Source organism: Sus scrofa, chromosome 14 (genome assembly GCF_054392235.1).
Source record: "Sus scrofa isolate SSC_HxYL_T2T_F1_AM1 chromosome 14, Sscrofa_HxYL_maternal_Yorkshire_Landrace_v2.0, whole genome shotgun sequence".
NCBI lineage: Eukaryota > Metazoa > Chordata > Mammalia > Artiodactyla > Suidae > Sus > Sus scrofa.
Genome location: NC_139396.1, coordinates 57,104,320 through 57,121,347, shown reverse-complemented (window position 1 = coordinate 57,121,347; position 17,028 = coordinate 57,104,320). Strand labels below are relative to the sequence as shown.

The following is a 17,028-nucleotide window of genomic DNA, read 5'->3' as shown; positions in this document are numbered from 1 at the left end:
GCTGCTCAACATCCTACAATGCACGCGATGCCCCCCCCCCACAAAGCACACAGCAGGTGGGGTGTCTGCTGTGTGCTGGGCACTTAGTGGGTAGCTGGGGGAACAACACAGCCATGGGAGGGGCCTGGGCAAGGTCCAGGCAAGGCATAGAGAGAGGAAGGATATAAAGCAGGGGCAGATGGGTACCTTAGGACCATCACCTCAGCACTGCAGGGGAGCACATCTCAGAGGAACGAGGAAGAGCTATGGACCAGGCTGGGGCAACAGACTAGGGTCCAGGTGAGACTTGTGGGCAGAGGTGGAGAGAAAAGAGTGGAAGAGACAGAAGAGCAGCTTCTCTGATCGGCTGATGGGCTGGCATCGTGTCCCACTATGAAGGATGGTACATTAAACCCTCTAAATGAGAGTAGCGACCTGATTAGAGATGGAGCCTGGGGGCTCCCCCCATGGGATGCGCACAGATTAACTCGGTTATTCAAGCAGCCAGGCTCTGCGCTGTGAGAAAAATGCTCAGCCCGGCAGTCACATCTGGCCTGTGGGCACGGAGGCTCCCCTCTCCTGCCCTCAGTCTCCCGAGGGTCTCCCTGCTCACCCCCACTCCCCGCCCCGCCCCACCCCAGGACCCTGTTCACTTGTCCTGCTCATCCCAGTTCCTTGCACTTGTCTAACTCCTCTCACCCACCTGCCCCGGGGGGTGAGGCAGGGCTGGTGGAAGCGCTCAGACCCAGGCCTCCTCAAGTGAGGACTTGTGTCTGGTCTTGCAACAGGGGCTCTCTTGGGGGGCCCTCTGCTAGGGGTGGGGTGGAATTTATTTGTGCTGGGGGTCCAGATGGAGCTCTTTGGGTTGAGCCTAATCTTGTTTCCTAATTCTGAAGACAAGAGGTCTTGGAAATGGATCCCGGAGGACACCCCACCCTGGATTAGGCTACTGGTTGCTTCCTTCAAAAGGGCTTAAGTATTTGAGCCCTGGGACTTGAGCTGCTGCTGCTGCTCTCTCTCTACCCCCCTCCACTTGTGTGTGTGTGTGTGTGTGTCTGTGGTGTAAAGACTTCCGGCCATAAGAACAGCTTCACTGCCTCTTAAATCGTGAAATCGTGTCAGCCCTCTGCTCAAAAGCCTCTGAATGTTCACAGAACCACAAGATGAAATCAAAGCCACCCAAGGACCCCCATGATCCTATCCTTTCCAGCACTCTGACCTCATCTACTACTTTTCTCCTGTAGTGAACCTGCTGCTCCAGCCAGAAGAGTCACCTCAACATCCCCCAAGGGCTCCCTCTTAACACCCAGCCCCAAACGTTTCCTAGGATGGGCTCCCTGAACTCCTCCCCCTGCCCTCTTCCTTGCAGGGAAATATGTTACCTTTTCTTTCATTCTCCCCTCCACTCCACATGCTCAGCTCACACTCCTCCAGTTACTCCCCTATAATACTCACAGGTTTGGGGTTGTGCATTTCTATTCAATGGTTGTAGCTGGGGGCAAGTGTCATAGTAGACAGGAGAGGGTGATGGACATACAAGGTCAGTGTTTATTATTATTACTTTAATTCTCCAATCTCCAACCCCCTTCCCTGCCTTCATCTCTAGGCAACCACTGATCTACTTTCTGTCTCTATAGATTTCCCTATTCTGGATTTTCATGTGAACAAAATTGTACAATCCATGACATTTTGGGACTGGCTCCTTTCACTTAATGTTTTCAAGATTCATCCAGATGGTAGCATGAATTGATACTTCACTCCTTTTTATGGTTGAGTAATATTTCACTGTATGGCTAGACCACATTTTATTTATCCATTCATCCATTGATGGCCATCTAGGTGGTTTTCAGCTTTTGGTGATTGTGAATAATGCTGCTATGAACACTTGGGTACAAACTCTAATATGAACACATATTTTCATCTCTTATAGTGTATATTGTTTTCATCTTTTTTTTTTTTTTTTTTTTTTTTTTGTCTTTTTGCCATTTCTTGGGGCACTGCTGTGGCATATATAGGTTCCCAGGCTAGGGGTCTAATCGGAGCTGCAGCTGCCGGCCTACGCCAGAGCCACAGCAACTCGGGATCTGAGACGCATCTGCAACCTACACCACAGCTCACGGCAACACTGGATCGTTAACCCACTGAGCAAGGGCAGGGATCGAACCCGAAACCTCACGGTTCCTAGTCAGATTCGTTAACCACTAACACACGACGGGAACTCCATCATTTTCTTTTTTTTTTCCTGACCATCTTTCACTTGTTTTTGAAATTCCAAATAACATTAGAACATGGAACCACTGAGTGTGTGAAGAGAGAAGACATGGGTTTAAATAAAGTATCTTCCCAGGGCCATTCAGATAGTAACCCTCTCAAAGGGCAGCAGTCCCATCTTCCATTTCTTTTAGATCCAAGAGATTTCTCAGCAAACTCTTGTTAAGTGATGTGAATGGTAATAACCCCTTGTTGAGTGACGTGAGTGATGATATCCAATTGGACAAATGTTCACTGCATCCAGTCCCTTTACATGCCTGCCAGGTATAAGATGCTGTAGAATGCCACCAGCCATGCCCATTTTACAGATGAGGAAACTGAATAAGGGAGGTGACTGCCACAGCCCTGTGCCTGAGAGGAATTCCACAAGACAGCTGGAGGTGTGGCAATTCGCCTTTTATTCTGCTAGCCTCCCCTGTGGGAATGAGATGCCAGGGGCTCTGCTTTAAACGGGAAAATCTGGATTGTCCTGACAGACATGGGATCTGGTGTTACTCCTTTTTACAAAAGGATCCTTTATTATACCAAAGAACTGAAGGTCCCATTCTTGGCCAGGTCCCCAGGGGGCCTGGGCTTTGTGGCGTAGCAGAACACATCACTTTACGCCCCAGCTGGGCTTCTATAAAGGGGTTGTAAGTCAAAGTTTTGTGAATTGGATCATAGTTTAGAGAAGAGATAAAAGAATAAGGCTGTGAATCCTTGGGAAGAATCTGTGTGTGAGGTGATAATCAGAACCAGATTTATGATTTCTGTGAAGACAAAAATCAGAGATAAATGTCAACAATGCCTGGAATCCTATGATGATTAATTAAGAGCCTCCTTGGGTAATAGACACTGTTCTGGCTTTAAAGATGTTTTCTCATTTAAATCTCACCAAAAGAAAAGAAAAAGAAAACAACTTTTGAGTTAGGTGTTATTTATCTCCGGTTTAAGAGTCAGGGAAATGGAGGCTTGGTGATATTAAGCAGCTTGCCCGAAGTCACAGGGCTCAGAGGAGAGCTGGGATTCCAACAAGGCCCACCCTTTTTTTGGAAGCTCCGGCTCTTTACCAGAGACAGCGCAGAGGCTGCTTGTCAACTCTGAGGTTACTCTGCCTGGCTGCAGTCCCAGCCTTGTCCCTTCCTCACTGTGCATCTGTTTCCTGGGCTGTAAAATGGGCTGCAGAAACCCTCCCTCAACAGATTGCTGTGAAGTTTCAATGAGATAATGTACTTAAAGCACCTGGCACACAGCTAGCACTCCATAAATGACAGCAATCATCCTGCAGAACTGCTCTGCATCATGGAACCATCAAAATCAACAACACATGTCAATCACCTACACTGTCCAGTGCACCCCGATGTCCCCTAAGCATCAGCACTGTGATCGGATCACCTGTGTTTCATACTAGCCCTGCCACTCACTCACGTGGGACTTCGGCAAACTGCTTAAGCTCTCTGGGCTTCAGAATTGGGGCTACAGAGAGCACCACCCTAAAGGGTGATTGTGAGGAGTAAATGAGCCATGGAAAGTGCCTCAAACCAGGAATCACTCAAATGGTAGCTGTGGTTACTAATATGTGCTAGGAGATTTACAGATGCTATTTCGAGTGGTCCACGATCCTAAACATGTTTTTATGGTGCAGGCAGCTGAGACCAGAGAGGTTAGTAACTCTCTGGGTCCCACAAGCTGTCCAAGTGGGGCTTGGGTCTGTGCTCATCTGACATTGTGCAGGCCCAGCAGGCTATCTACCCAACAGCCATTCCTCCATGTCCCTCTTTCCTGATTTTGTTTGGGGTACACCATTCCATGTGTAGGGAATGTAGCTTATTCCTAGACCCAGAGGGCTATGCGGTAATTTGAGTCCCCTGGAAAGCAGATGCCAAGACAACAGAGGTTTTCAATGGGGAACCACCTATGAAGGATAGAAGGAGGGAAGAGGAGGAGGCAAGGAGAGCCTTCAGAACACAATGCTGGTCTGACACCTAAGAAAGGAGATGGGGAAGGAAGGAAGGAGGACTGGGAGAAGCCTGAGATTGCAGTGCAGCTCTGAGAAAGTCTCAGCCAGGCTGATGTGGGGTTAGAGTCCCACACGGGACAGACATTTCCCAGCTCTAGGACCCCCACCAAACACAGTTACTGTTCCAGAACAGCCTGGGGTGAGTGGGATATCTTCATGGAGACTGCAACAGATCTGAAAGGGCAGCACCTGCAGCCTGTCAGATAACTACCCTCATCACAGCAGGTTCTCTCTGGGTACCATACCTCTATGGCCACCATTAGTCCTTGGCATTAGCCCAAGTGGTTCAAAGTGATTCTACTCCCCTAGGCAGTGCCTAGATTAGGCGGGAATATGTGATGTGCCTAGACCAATAAGACATATTGGGGCACTTGTGGGAAAAGTGTGTTTTCCTCTTCCACTCAGTGCAGCTGTGGAGAGAGGTGGTGTCTGGAGCTGTGGCAGCCTTTTTGAGATCATGAAGACACAAACTTGAAGACAAAACCCAACACATTCAAGATGGCAGAGTGAGGAGATTTTAAAAATGTGGGTCATTGATGAAATCAGTGTATCGCTGAATTAACCACCTGGAATATTCTCCCTCAAGAGGCTTACTATGTGAGATAGTAAACCCCTTATCAAAGCTATTATTGTCATGTAACAAATTATCACTAAATGTAGCAGCTTAAAACATTTTTTTTTTTAATCTTTTTTTGTTATTTCTTGGGCCACTCCTGCAGCATATGGAGGTTCCCAGGCTAGGGGTCCAATCGGAGCTGTAGCCACTAGCCTACGCCAGAGCCACAGCAATGCCAGATCCAAGACGCGTCTGCAACCTACACCACAGCTCACGGCAACGCCGGATTGTTAACCCACTGAGCAAGGCCAGGGACCGAACCCGCAACCTCATGGTTCCTAGTCGGATTCGTTAACCACTGCGCCATGACGGGAACTCCTAAAACAACATTTATTATCTCACACGGTTTGGAGAGTCAGGAATCTAGGAACAGCTTAGTAGGGAGGTTCTGGCTCATGGTCTTTCATGAAAGCAGTCAAGAGGTTGCCCCTGATTATGGTCATATGGATCCTTTCCCAAGATGGCTATTGGCAGGAGGCCTCAGCTCCTCACCATGCGGGCCTCTCCATAGGATAGCCTGGGTGTCTTCACAATATAGTGGTGGTTGGCTTTCTCCAGGATCAGTGAGGGAGAAAGGAAAAAGCCATAATGCTTTTTATGACCAAGTTTCTAAAATAACCCACTGTTATTTCTGCCTTATTCTATTCACTAATTGCAAGTCATGTAGGCTAGCTCATGCTCAAGGGGAGAGAAATTAAGCTCCAGTCTATAAAGGGAGGAGTACAAAGATTTGGGGGGTTTAAAGCCACTAAGTTACTTGTTGCTGGGTCTCCTTTACTTAAAAAGATCTCAAAGACAGTATTCTTTATATTCCATGACACTGCCAGCTTGGGTAGGGAAATTGGGTACTGGGGATAAGACCCAAACCGTCAAAAGATTTTCCAACTTGGAAACCCTCCAGTCCCACTAGATTCTCACAGAGTGGGCCTCCTTAAAGACAGGTATACCTATAAAACATGTCCTACTTGAAAATAAATGTAAACATAATACTTTATGAGGAAATATTAAAAATATACAACAAAGGATAAAGGATAATTCAACAATTCCCATGAATACCACCTAGCTTAAGAAATAAAGCAATACACATGTAATGGAAGCCCCGTATGTTCACATACTCTGATCACATTGTTCTCCTCATCCCAGTGGGAAGCATTATCTATATTTCAGTGTTTTTCAGTCCCCTGACTTTTTTTTATACTTTAATTGCACATAGTGTGACTCTATGTAATGTATGTTTTGCTTGTTTCTAAACTTTGTAGAAATAGGGCCACATTGAATAGATTCTTCTGCAACTTGCTTTTTCCTCTACATTATGTATGTAAGATTCAACCGTGTGAGGGTGTGAAATTGGAACCCTTAGACATTGCTGGTAGGGGTGCAGCCACTTTGGAAAACCACCTGGCAGTTTCTCAAAAAGTTAAACATAAAATTGCCATATGACCTAGAAATTCTACTCCAAGGTATATACTCAAGATTAAAACAGATCTCCACATAAAAACCTGTATGTGAATATTCACAGCAGCCTTATGCATAAGAGCCAAAAGGTAGAAACAATTCAGATGTCCATCCACTAATGAATGGGTAAACAAAAGTGATCTATCCATACAATGGAATATTATTTGGCTACAAAAAGGAATGAAGTACTGATACATGCTACAAAGAAGATGAACCTTAAAAACACTATAGCCAGTGACAAAAGTCAGTTCCAGAAGACCAAATGTTGTACGATTCCATATATACGAAAGGCCAGAAGAGGCAAATCCATAGATTAGGGGTGGCCTGGGGCTGGGGGTGGGGAGGAATGGGGAGTGACTGCTAATGTGTGTAAAGTTTCTTTTGGAGGTAATGAAAATATTCTGGACTTAGGTAGCAGTGATGGTTGCTCAATGTGGTGACCATCATAAAAACCATTGCATTGCACACTTTCAACAGTGAATTTTATGACGTGTGAATTATATCTCAATAAAAAGACTCAACCATAATACACAGGCCTGGTCATTCATTTTCACTCCTGTATCATAGTAAGTCTTTAGTGGGAATATTCCAAATCCATCCATTCTCCCATTAATGGATATTTGTGTGGTTTCTCTCTTTGCTGCTATTACTAGTGGTGCTGCCACATGAGCATTCCCTGCACAGTTCTTTGTGCACGAGTGAGTGTTTCTTGGAAGTACATACCAAGGAGTGCGGTCGCTGGGGGGTAGGGCATAGGCATCTCTAACTCCACACCACTGCTCTCTAAAACTCCCTGTGAGTCTGGGGAGAGGAGGCAAGGAAGCCATCTCTGCCTCCACCCTTGGCCCCTGCAAACCACCTGAGGTCTCAGAAAATAGGGCAATCGAATTGGAAAACAAATAACAGAAATCAAGCGGTGGGCTGCTTCCCCTGCCGCCGTTCCGAGACCCGCCGGACGGGCAGCAGGGCCTCCCCGACCAGAAAATATTAACAGCATTTAATGAATATTCACAAGGATTCATTAAACATTTCCCCGTGTGGCTGAACAAAACAGTGTTCAAACCCCCAAGCCATTAACAAAAAAGGAAGAAGAAATATTACAGGGATGATGTGCACAAGCCAGAAACGCCACGGGCAAGAAACAGCTGCTGCTTCTTTTTTTTTAAACTCAACTTCATCTTCTTCATCTCACGGGTGTTTAAAATGGGCCCAGTGTCCTAAGTCTCTGTGACGTCTTTGAATAGACGGTCCTGATTAATAGGGCGATGATTACATTTTCCTACTTCATGTACACAGAGAGCTGCCTTTGTCACGGCAGCAGTATTTAAATGAGGCATTTCCGTTGGAAAGGGTTTCTCCATGAACTGTCTCGTTGGACCCGTGCGACTACCTGATGGGTGGTCCAAAACTTACACTCAGACAAGGAAATGGGTCCAGGTTCATTAGTGGACTCACTCAAGGGCACTTCTCAAGGCTATTATGTCGGCAGTGGACATCTTCTGAGGAAAGTTGAGCCTGTGACCTCATGACCTCATCCCCTGACCATAGCCCACTGGACCAGGCATGGGCTGGACCCAAAGCCTGAGGTGCAGAGGTGGTCTTGGGTGAAAATGCTATCCAACAGAGGTGCCCTCCCCTGATCGGCGGCTAGAGAGCCGGGGAGAGCTTCCGTCTGGGGGAATCAGGTCAGGATATAGAACAGACTGGAGCCCAGACAGAGGTGGATAGACCCACAGCCCAAAGCATGACCTAGTCCTGGAAGTCACCACAGTCACTCGGCCACATTCCATTCCCTCCTTCCAAGAGAGTCAGTAAACCTGGTCCATACTCAAGGGGAGAGGACTCAGCTTCCACCTCTGGAAAGGAGGAGTATCCAATAATTGATGAGTATTTAAAAACCACCCCAGACCCAAGTCTTTTTTTTTTAGGTCCGCTCCCATGGCATATGGAGGTTCCCAGGCTAGGGGTCGAATCGGAGCTGTAGCCACTGGCCTACACCACAGCCAGAGCAATGCCAAATCTGAGCTATGTCTGCGACCTACACCACAGCTCATGGTAATGCCGGATCCTTAACCCACTGAGCAAGGTCAGATATCGAACCTGGGTCCACATGGATACTAGTCAGATTCATTTCCACTGAGCCACAATGGGAACCGACCCAAGTCATATTATTAGGAAATGGTGAAAGTAGGATTCATCGATCCATTCCTTCTGCAAATATGGGTGCTTTTGATACTTTGCTCTCTAGTATGGTAGCCATTAGCCACATGGGTGATGGAACACTTGAAATACGGCTCGTGGGCCTGAGAAACTGTTTTTAATTTTATTTAATTTTACTTAATTTAAAGTTAAAAGCTGTTCATTCCACTATTAGAAAACTTTTACATATGTTCAACATAACTTGGGTAAGCAAATTGCGTCTCCCCATAAATCTGATGAAATCCAAGTAAGATTATTTCCAATGAAAATTTACCATTCTAATTGAGATATGCTTGTAATATAAAACATACACTGGACTTTGACTACTTAGTAGGAGGAAAAAAAAATTTTAAATATCTCATTAACATTTTTTGTATTGACCACACATTGAAACAATAATATTTTGGATATATTCAGTTAAATAAATGATTAAAATTTATTTTACCTGTTTCTTTTTTGCTTATTGAATGTGGCTGTTTAAATTGGGAGTTCCCTTAGTGGCTCAGTGGTTAACAAACCCAGCTAGGAACCATGAGGATGCAGGTTTGGTTCCTGGCCTCATTCAGTGGGTTAAGGATTCGGCGTTGCTGTGAACTTTGGTGTAGGTTGCAGACATGTCTCGGCTACCGCATTGTTGTGGCTGTGGCGTAGGCTGGCAACTGTAGCTCCAATTTGACCCCTAGCTGGGAACTTCCACATGCTGCAGGTGTGGCCCTAAAAAGCAAAAAATAAAAAGAGAGAGAAATTTTAAATTACCTAGATGGCCCACATTAGATTTTTATTGATGGCATTGTATGATGTACTAAATGCTATGGAGTCATAGTTCCTGCCTTCCTGGAGCTTACAGTCAAAAGGGAAAAAGATATTAAGTGAATAATGCAAAGAATAATGAGTGTTACAAGACAGAGTCAGGGAGCTGTGTGAGTTTCACAGGAGACCTGACCCAGATTAGTCTGTCTCCAAAGCAAGCCTGTGATTTGAGAGGGAAGGAGAGAGTTACAAAGCCCAGGGTGGGGAACAGCCGGTGGGAGTGAGGGGCAGAGGCTCTGTGCTGGGGGATGCAGTGCCAGCCCTGTGGGTTCAGAGCCAGAGGAAGCGGATGTGCCAGGAGCATTGCCACTTTGATGTGCAGGTGGTGAGGCGGCAGGGAGGGGCCAGGCTGCCATCAGCTGTCAGGTTGGCACTTGCTGGCTCTGCCCACACACTTAGCCAGGTTCCGGAGGCCCCTGGGGCTCTCTGGGTGTGGCTTCATGTGGCTGTGCTGGAAAGCACCTGGGCTCTGGGGAAAGCCAGAGCACTCAACAGGGGGCTGGCCCCAGCTCAGATTCAGGGTCTATCTTCAGCCCCAGCTCCCAGACTCCTTTCCAAGCACAGAAGGTCTCTGACAACTACGCTGGGATTGGATTTGAACAATCAGTCAATTGAACGCATTGGTCCCTGCTCCTGGCCAATGTGATGCTCATGGCAGCTTCAGATGATTCAAATTCCATTGCCACCTACCCGACCCCTTGCCATATCTTTCCTTCCCCACATCTGCCCTTTGCATTGTCACTCAAATTCTTATTGTTCTTAAAGCATATTGTTCTTGCTGCCTCAGGGCCTTTGCACTCACTGTATCCTTTTCCTAGAATACTTCCTCTCAGAATTTACATAGTTGGTGTCTTCTTTTTGCTTAAGGTCACCCTTGTCTCTGACTACCCTTTCTAAAGTGACACACCATGATTCTCTGTCTCATTTCCCTACTGGATATCTGTTCATTATCACACTCCTCACATCAGAGATCATCTTGTTCATTTGTTAGTTTGTTGTGGTCTGTCCTCCCAACCAGAAAATATGCTCCAGGAGAACAGGGGCCTTGTCCAGAGCCTAGAACAGTTCCTGGCTTGTGCTCAAAAAATACTTGTTGAATGAATTCATTCATCTCCCTAAAACTTGGATCTGAAAACAATTATGGAGACCTCATAGGAATGTGGACAAATGTTTGCGATGAAATACTAAGTTAAAAAAAGGAACAGAAAATGGTACTCTCTGATACTGTACATATAAAATATGTAAGTACAGGGATGAAGAAGAAAATGTACAAGTGGGAAAAGGCTGTATGTTGGGGGTGAAGGACTAGAGGGTATTTCTATCTTTCAAACTTTTAGTTAGTAGGGTTATATTGTTTTTTAAATAACAGCTTTACTAAGATATAATTCATACACCATAAAGTTCACCCTTTAAAATCAGACAATATAGTGATTTTTTTTAGTACATTCTCAAAATTGTGCATGGATCTAATTTCAGAGCATCTTCATCATCCCAAAAAAGACACCCTATACTCATTAACAGTCAGTCTCATTCTCTCCGCCTACTCAGCCCCAGGCAATTGGTAATCTATTTTCTGTCTCTATGAATTTGCCTATTCTGGACACTCCATATATGTGGAATGATATAATACGTGACCTTGTGTGTGTGATTTCTTTCACTTAGCATCATGTTTTCAAGGTCCACTCATGTATCAATACTTCATTCCTGTTCATGGCCGAATATTATTCCATTATAGAATCTCCAGTGTGGATAGACCACATTTTGTTCTATGCATCAATTGATAGATATATTTGGGCTATTCCTGTTGTATTGTTTTCACCAAGACCAAAAAACAAAAACAAAAAGATTAAGTAGGATCTTCTCTCTGTAACTCTACAAACGTGACTTTATCATTCTTCTCCCAAATCTTTGAGGCCTTAAGATAATCAAGAAACCTCCTTTGCTTACACCTGGCTATTTCCCCAGCATCTTCTTAAACTCCTTTCTCTGGACTCCTCTGCAATTTTGACGGACTAGTCATGCCCCCTCTCCACTATGCCTTGACCAATACTGTTCCCTCTCAACTTCCTAAAAAAAAAATCATCACATTTTTCTCAGAAGTTACTTCCTTTCGGGAGTTCCCGTTGTGGCTCAGTGGGTTACGAACCTGACTAGTATCCATGCAGATGTGGGTTTGTTCCCTGGACTCACTCAGTAGGTTACGGATCTGGCACTGCTGTGAGCTGTGGTGTGGGTTGCAGATGCTGCTTGGATCTGGTGTGGCTGTGGTGTAAGCCAGTAGCTACAGCCTCTAGCCTGGGAACTTCCATATGCTGCAAGTGCTGCCCTAAAAAAAAGTTACTTCGTTTGCGAAGATCCTATTCTCTGTGGTCTGTGGTCCTCTGTCTACAACACTCGCTGCACCTTTAAAGGACTCAGTATTTTGTCTGTTCCTCTCCTGTTTCCTGCCTTGGCCTGTGATAGGAGTGCCCTTAGGCTTTCATTCGCTTTTGCCTCCCTGGTGTCTAACATGGTCCCTGGCACCTAAGTCTGACTGAAGGTACGAATGGGGCTGTTATCTGCTGTGATGTGCTGAACAGGCATCCTATGAGACCATCCTGGCTAACAAGACATCAGACTGTCGCCATTAACAGAATAGGCCCTGGAGTCTGACAAACTCAGTTTGAATCCTGCCTCGGCTACTTGCTAGCTGGGTGACTGCTCAGAGATCATTTCCTCATCTTTAAAATGGGAGTAATTTCTCCCACAGGATGGAGTTGTACAGATTAAGCTGCAGGTACATTTAGCAAAACGCAGTTGCTCAGTAAGTGTTGTTTTAAATAGAAATAGATGTAAAATGTATGCTTTTAAATGTTTTTAAGTTATAGTTAGGTGGCAGTAAGTATCTTCACATTATTGTGTCGATAAGTATTTTGATGATGATAATGATGATGTCAGAAGCCTTAATGGCATTTATTTTGTAGAGACTAGACATGCTTTTCTGAACCAATCATGGACTCCAAGTCTCTGCTTTAACTAAATCATTTCACCTTCCCAAAATCTTCCCAAGAATTCTGGGAGGTTTTATCCTGCGCATTTACACTGGAGGCTCTGAGTGTTCTAATGACGAGTCCAAGGGCACTCAGCAGGCAGGGAGCAGAGCTGGGACAGTCCCCAGGTCCACTACCTCCCCCTAGCACCACCTAACTACCGCTGCCTGCTGGGTTATATGATGAACCCCTTTTGACAAGCCACTCAAATTGCTTTTCTGAGGTTTTGGCTTTGTCAGTGGGAGGGCTGTAGCTGAATTGGAAAAGAGGTGATGCCATTCCGGGACCAGGTAAATGAGTCCAGGGGCATCTGGCATCCTCAGCTGGGACCACACATCCCAAACACAGGGAAAAGGCAGGGGTTCGGCCCCGACAAGCTGCTGATGTCTTCATGTGGCTGGGATGGCTCCGCTGTGGCAGGCCCAGCGTGCATCGCCCTGGTGACAGATGATAAAGATCTCATTCGGCCAATGAGATCCACTCGAAGAACTGAATGGAGACAATTGAAAAGCCCTGCACACCAGCCACCGAAGCTGAAAGCCCGCAGATTCTGCTGATTTAAGGTCTTTTGTGCGGATTTGCTGATCCTGGAGAATCTCAGCTATTTGGGCTTTTTAATAGAGTCTCTTGGCCTCCTTGCAGGGAACAGGCAGTGCCAGAACGCAAGGAGGACCTGTCTGGTTGAGGCCACAGCATCAAGAAGAGATGAGCGTCTGACATTTGGCCCATCGTGTTTCATTTTGAAGACTAATTATGATTGCTTCCTAATTCCTCACTGCCTCCCAGGGAAACTCTTAAAGGGGCCCCTCTCCCCTATTCCCTTTGCCACAGGGACAAATATTTGCCCTTGCAATTGCAATGCCTCCTCCTGCCATCATTGCTATATTTCAGCAAGTCCTGAGAGCCCAGCAAATGCTAGTTAACCAGCTAATTGCAGCTACAACTGACCCCTTGAGTGTGTGAATGAACGTGACAAGTGGCTGGTGACATGTTCAAGTCACTCATTTGTGTCACTGAGTTTACCATTTGACGGTGCTCTTCTAAGTAAAAGGGTCTCACACCAGGTGATTCCAATTCATAGCGCCTTTGGAAACAATCATGAAATTGGCTAATAGATTTAATAGTCATGGCATTTATGAAGAGAGGATGTTGGATAAAATCCTGTAGAGATCTGACCCACTGCCTTCTAGGTGCTTCTGCCCTGGCCACTCCAGACAAGCAATATTCTAATCTCGCTTATAAAAAGGATTTCAAAATGAATGGGGCTAGGCAAGTAAATCATGGTTCATGTGTAGAACGAGATGGCCTTGGGGCATTGAAAAGGAAGCTATATCTCCCATACCCAGCCCAGCTCACCTGACTTCCCACCTGCATGCCTTTGCATTTGCTGTTCCCTGCATTTAAATACTTTTCCACCCTTTCTGACCACCTCCCCCCCCAAGGACACATGTGTATACATTCAGTAAATGTCCAACAAATGAGTGTACTTGTATGCCTTTTCCCTCCTCAGAGGGTTCACAAAGTGAGGCATATGGTGGGTGGGTCTGTGGGGGCAGCTGGGAGTGGAGGGAGGTTAATCTTGGTGGTTTAGAAAGAAGAGGTCTACAGTATAAAGCTAAGTGGGGAAAAGTAGGTTACGAGCAGTGTCTTATGACCCATTTTTTTGGTAAAAAGAAAATCCCATATTTACATGTTTGTTTTATGCAGAAAAGTCAGAAATGGTGTACAGTACATTTGCAGTGATTACTTCTAGGGAGTCAGGGGTGGTAGACTATAGAGTATGAACAGGAACTTTTTTGCTTTTCATTTTCTACTTTTTAAAGTGTTTGTTTTTCCAATAGGCACTATATTAATTCTAATAATTAAAAATCTAATAAAGATTTTTAAAATGTGCTTGGGGAACAGAATAGCTATGCTTCCAAAATATTTGCAATTGGCCTTTGTCACAGATGTACAAGCTGCTAGTTATCGTGTTGGATGCATGCATTTGAATTACTCAGCCAGACTGTGAGCGTCAAGAGGGCAGGGACCAGGTCCAACAGCAGCACGGACAACAAAAATTCCAACACTAATTGCATTCCTCAGTGTTAAATGTGCTACATATATTGGCGAGTTAACTTCATTTACCTTTAAGTCTTCAGAGGCCCTGAATGCTCTGGGCAGGCATAAGGGCTCAATAAATGTTTTTGATTGAGGAGTGTGGTTGGCAAGCTTTGGGGAAATATACAATTGGGGCTCCCTTGTTCAACTGTGAATGCTTTTCTTTGAGAGTGGGATTTTAAAATGTCTTTCCTAACAAAAGAAGATAGTAGGTAGCAACCTAGAGGGGAAGATCTACCCCCAATCCAGGCCAGAATTCTAAAAGTGTGAGTTCTAGAACACACTAGGTCATGTTTTCTAGAATGGGTTCTGTGGAACCCTGGTTCTGCACAGTGCTTTGTGAAAAAAGAGTTCTATGATTTGGAAAATGCTTCATATAATGGATCCTCTTGGAGAGTGTGTGCCTGAGTGCATTAAAGGCTCTGAAAAGTCCTGCAGTAAAGAAGCAAGTTTAATTTTGTTCAACCCCAAATTTCCCCAGATCATTTGATCACAGAGCCCACTGTTTCATGAACAATTCTGGACAGCTTTCATGTGATAGTACACTTTGGTAAATGATGTCCTAGCATGTTCTCAATCAGCCGCCATCAAGAAATGTTTGATTCCCCTTGGAGGCAGATCAAGCAAGGCTCCACTCCAGGTCTGAAATGGTCAGTACTAGGTGCTCCAACGTCCTCCAATTTGGTCAAGGAAAAAAAAAAAAATCTGGCAAAGGCTTTACGGTGTAGATGGAAGCAAAACATCCTACCTCCCAACTCCTAAAAGGGTACAGCACACCAATTTTCGATGCTTTGGGAAGCACAGATGATCTGATCACTGCACAGCTCTGTGAAAAGAATGTGAGATATGGGGTCAGAGAGTTCTGGGTCAGTTCTGCCAGAGGCACACTGTGTGGCCTTGGGTAAGTCATTATACTTCTCTGAATATGTCCCTACATTTAAAACTGAGAATTAGGGAGTTCTCACGGTGGCAAGGTGGGAACACAATTAGTATCCATGAAACCGTGCCTGGGTTTGATCCCTTGCCCTGCTCAGTGGGTTAATCCATCATTGCCATGAGCTGTGGTGTAGGTCACAGATGCAGCTTGGATCTGGCGTGGCTGTGGTTGTGGTGTAGGCTGGCAGCTGCAGCTCAGATTCAACCCCCAGCCTGGGAACTTCCATATGCTGTACATGCAGCCCTAAAAAGCAAAAAATAAAATAAAATAGAGAATTAAAGTGTCTCCCTTGAAGAAATTTTTTGTCTTTTTTTTTTTTTTTTGCAATTTCTTGGGCTGCTCCCACCACATATGGAGGTTCCCAGGCTAGGGGTCTAATCAGAGCTGTAACCACCGGCCTACGCCAGAGGCATAGCAATGCCAGATCTGAGCCGCCTCTTCGACCTACACCACAGCCCACGGCAACGCCAGGTCCTTAACCCACTGAGCAAGGGCAGGGATGGAACCCGCAACCTCATGGTTCCTAGTCGGATTTGTTAACCACTGCACCACGACAGGAACTCTCCTTGAAGAAATTTTTGAATGAATGTACTACATAGAGGATGCTTGATGAGGGAGAGTTGCTATTTCCCTAGAATTATTCACTTCTACTACTGCTCTGCTTTTCTCGGTTTCTATCCCCCAAACACTAGGAGTGGTCTTTGACAAGGACCTACCAGGCCTGCAGATGGATATGATGGGAAATATGGCAGACAAAAAATTCATTGGATATAGTGAAAATCTCAACTGAAAAACCTTGGAAAGAAATGCCATCCTTCAACTTTTTGCATTGTTACCATAAAACCAACATATCATCAGTCTAAGGAGAATCTTGTGTTTTTAGGATAGATAAGAAAAAAAGGAATTTAATTTCATGCACTCTTCACCGCAGAAACAGACAGGAGCGTAACCTCCGTAGTCGCCCAGTCTTGGGTTGGAGTGTCAGTTACAAGGCGCCCTGGCTGAACAACCCTGGATAAGCAAGTAAACCTGTCTGTTCTTCTGATTCTTCACGTGTAAAATGGAGAGAAAGAGGAGTGCTAAACCTCAAAGGAGTCGCGATGTAAAACAGCACAACATGCCGGCAGAGGGCCCAGCCCAGGGTCAGCACCCAATATCATTCTTATTGCAACTAATATTAACTGTTACACACTGGTTTCTCGGTTCCTTTTGCTGATAACCGATTTCCCTCTCCTGTCCTCCCTCTTGCCGCACCGCACCCGCACCCCCACCCCCACCCCCAGCCATCTCCCCTACACCCTGTTATCTTTTCCAACAATACAAACAAAAAAGCCAGCCGTGAACGCAGCTGAGCCGCGCAGGCATTTTCTAGGAACCGGGTCAACGTCAGGGGCGGGTGCTGAGTGCGGCCGCCCCAGCATCGGGTCCCCTGCCGCGCCGCGGGTAGGGCGTTGAGCGTGTTCTCAGGCGGCGCCCAGGTCCTCCGGAGGCGGGGTAGATCCGTGGGCCGGGGAGGGCGTCGCGGGCGGAGAACTCCCTGCGTGCCCAGGCCTCCAGCCGGCGGGACGCCGCGCCCCCGGGGCGGCTGAGCTGCTTGGCCCCAGCGGGCTCGCCGCGCTGCCGCCGTTCCCCG

General features: G+C 45.9%; 1 protein-coding gene across 22 annotated transcripts in view; it reads right to left on the bottom strand.

The window, feature by feature from the left end:
- Positions 1-17,028, bottom strand: part of SPRING1 (SREBF pathway regulator in golgi 1) — a 356,205-nt gene that overhangs the window by 166,853 nt on the left and 172,324 nt on the right. For 20 of the 22 annotated variants that reach the window (XR_014826163.1, XM_013990355.3, XM_084994208.1 and 17 more), the window contains exon 5: positions 15,207-15,284. Coding sequence is in view for 21 of the 22 variants with exons in the window: in XM_013990355.3 (XP_013845809.1) it covers positions 15,207-15,284 (78 nt within the window). In the remaining variant the exon portion in view is untranslated. Of the gene's footprint in view, positions 1-8,629; positions 15,285-17,028 lie in introns of those variants that run through there. The other 2 variants (XM_021073133.2, XM_084994215.1) reach the window with 2 other exon arrangements.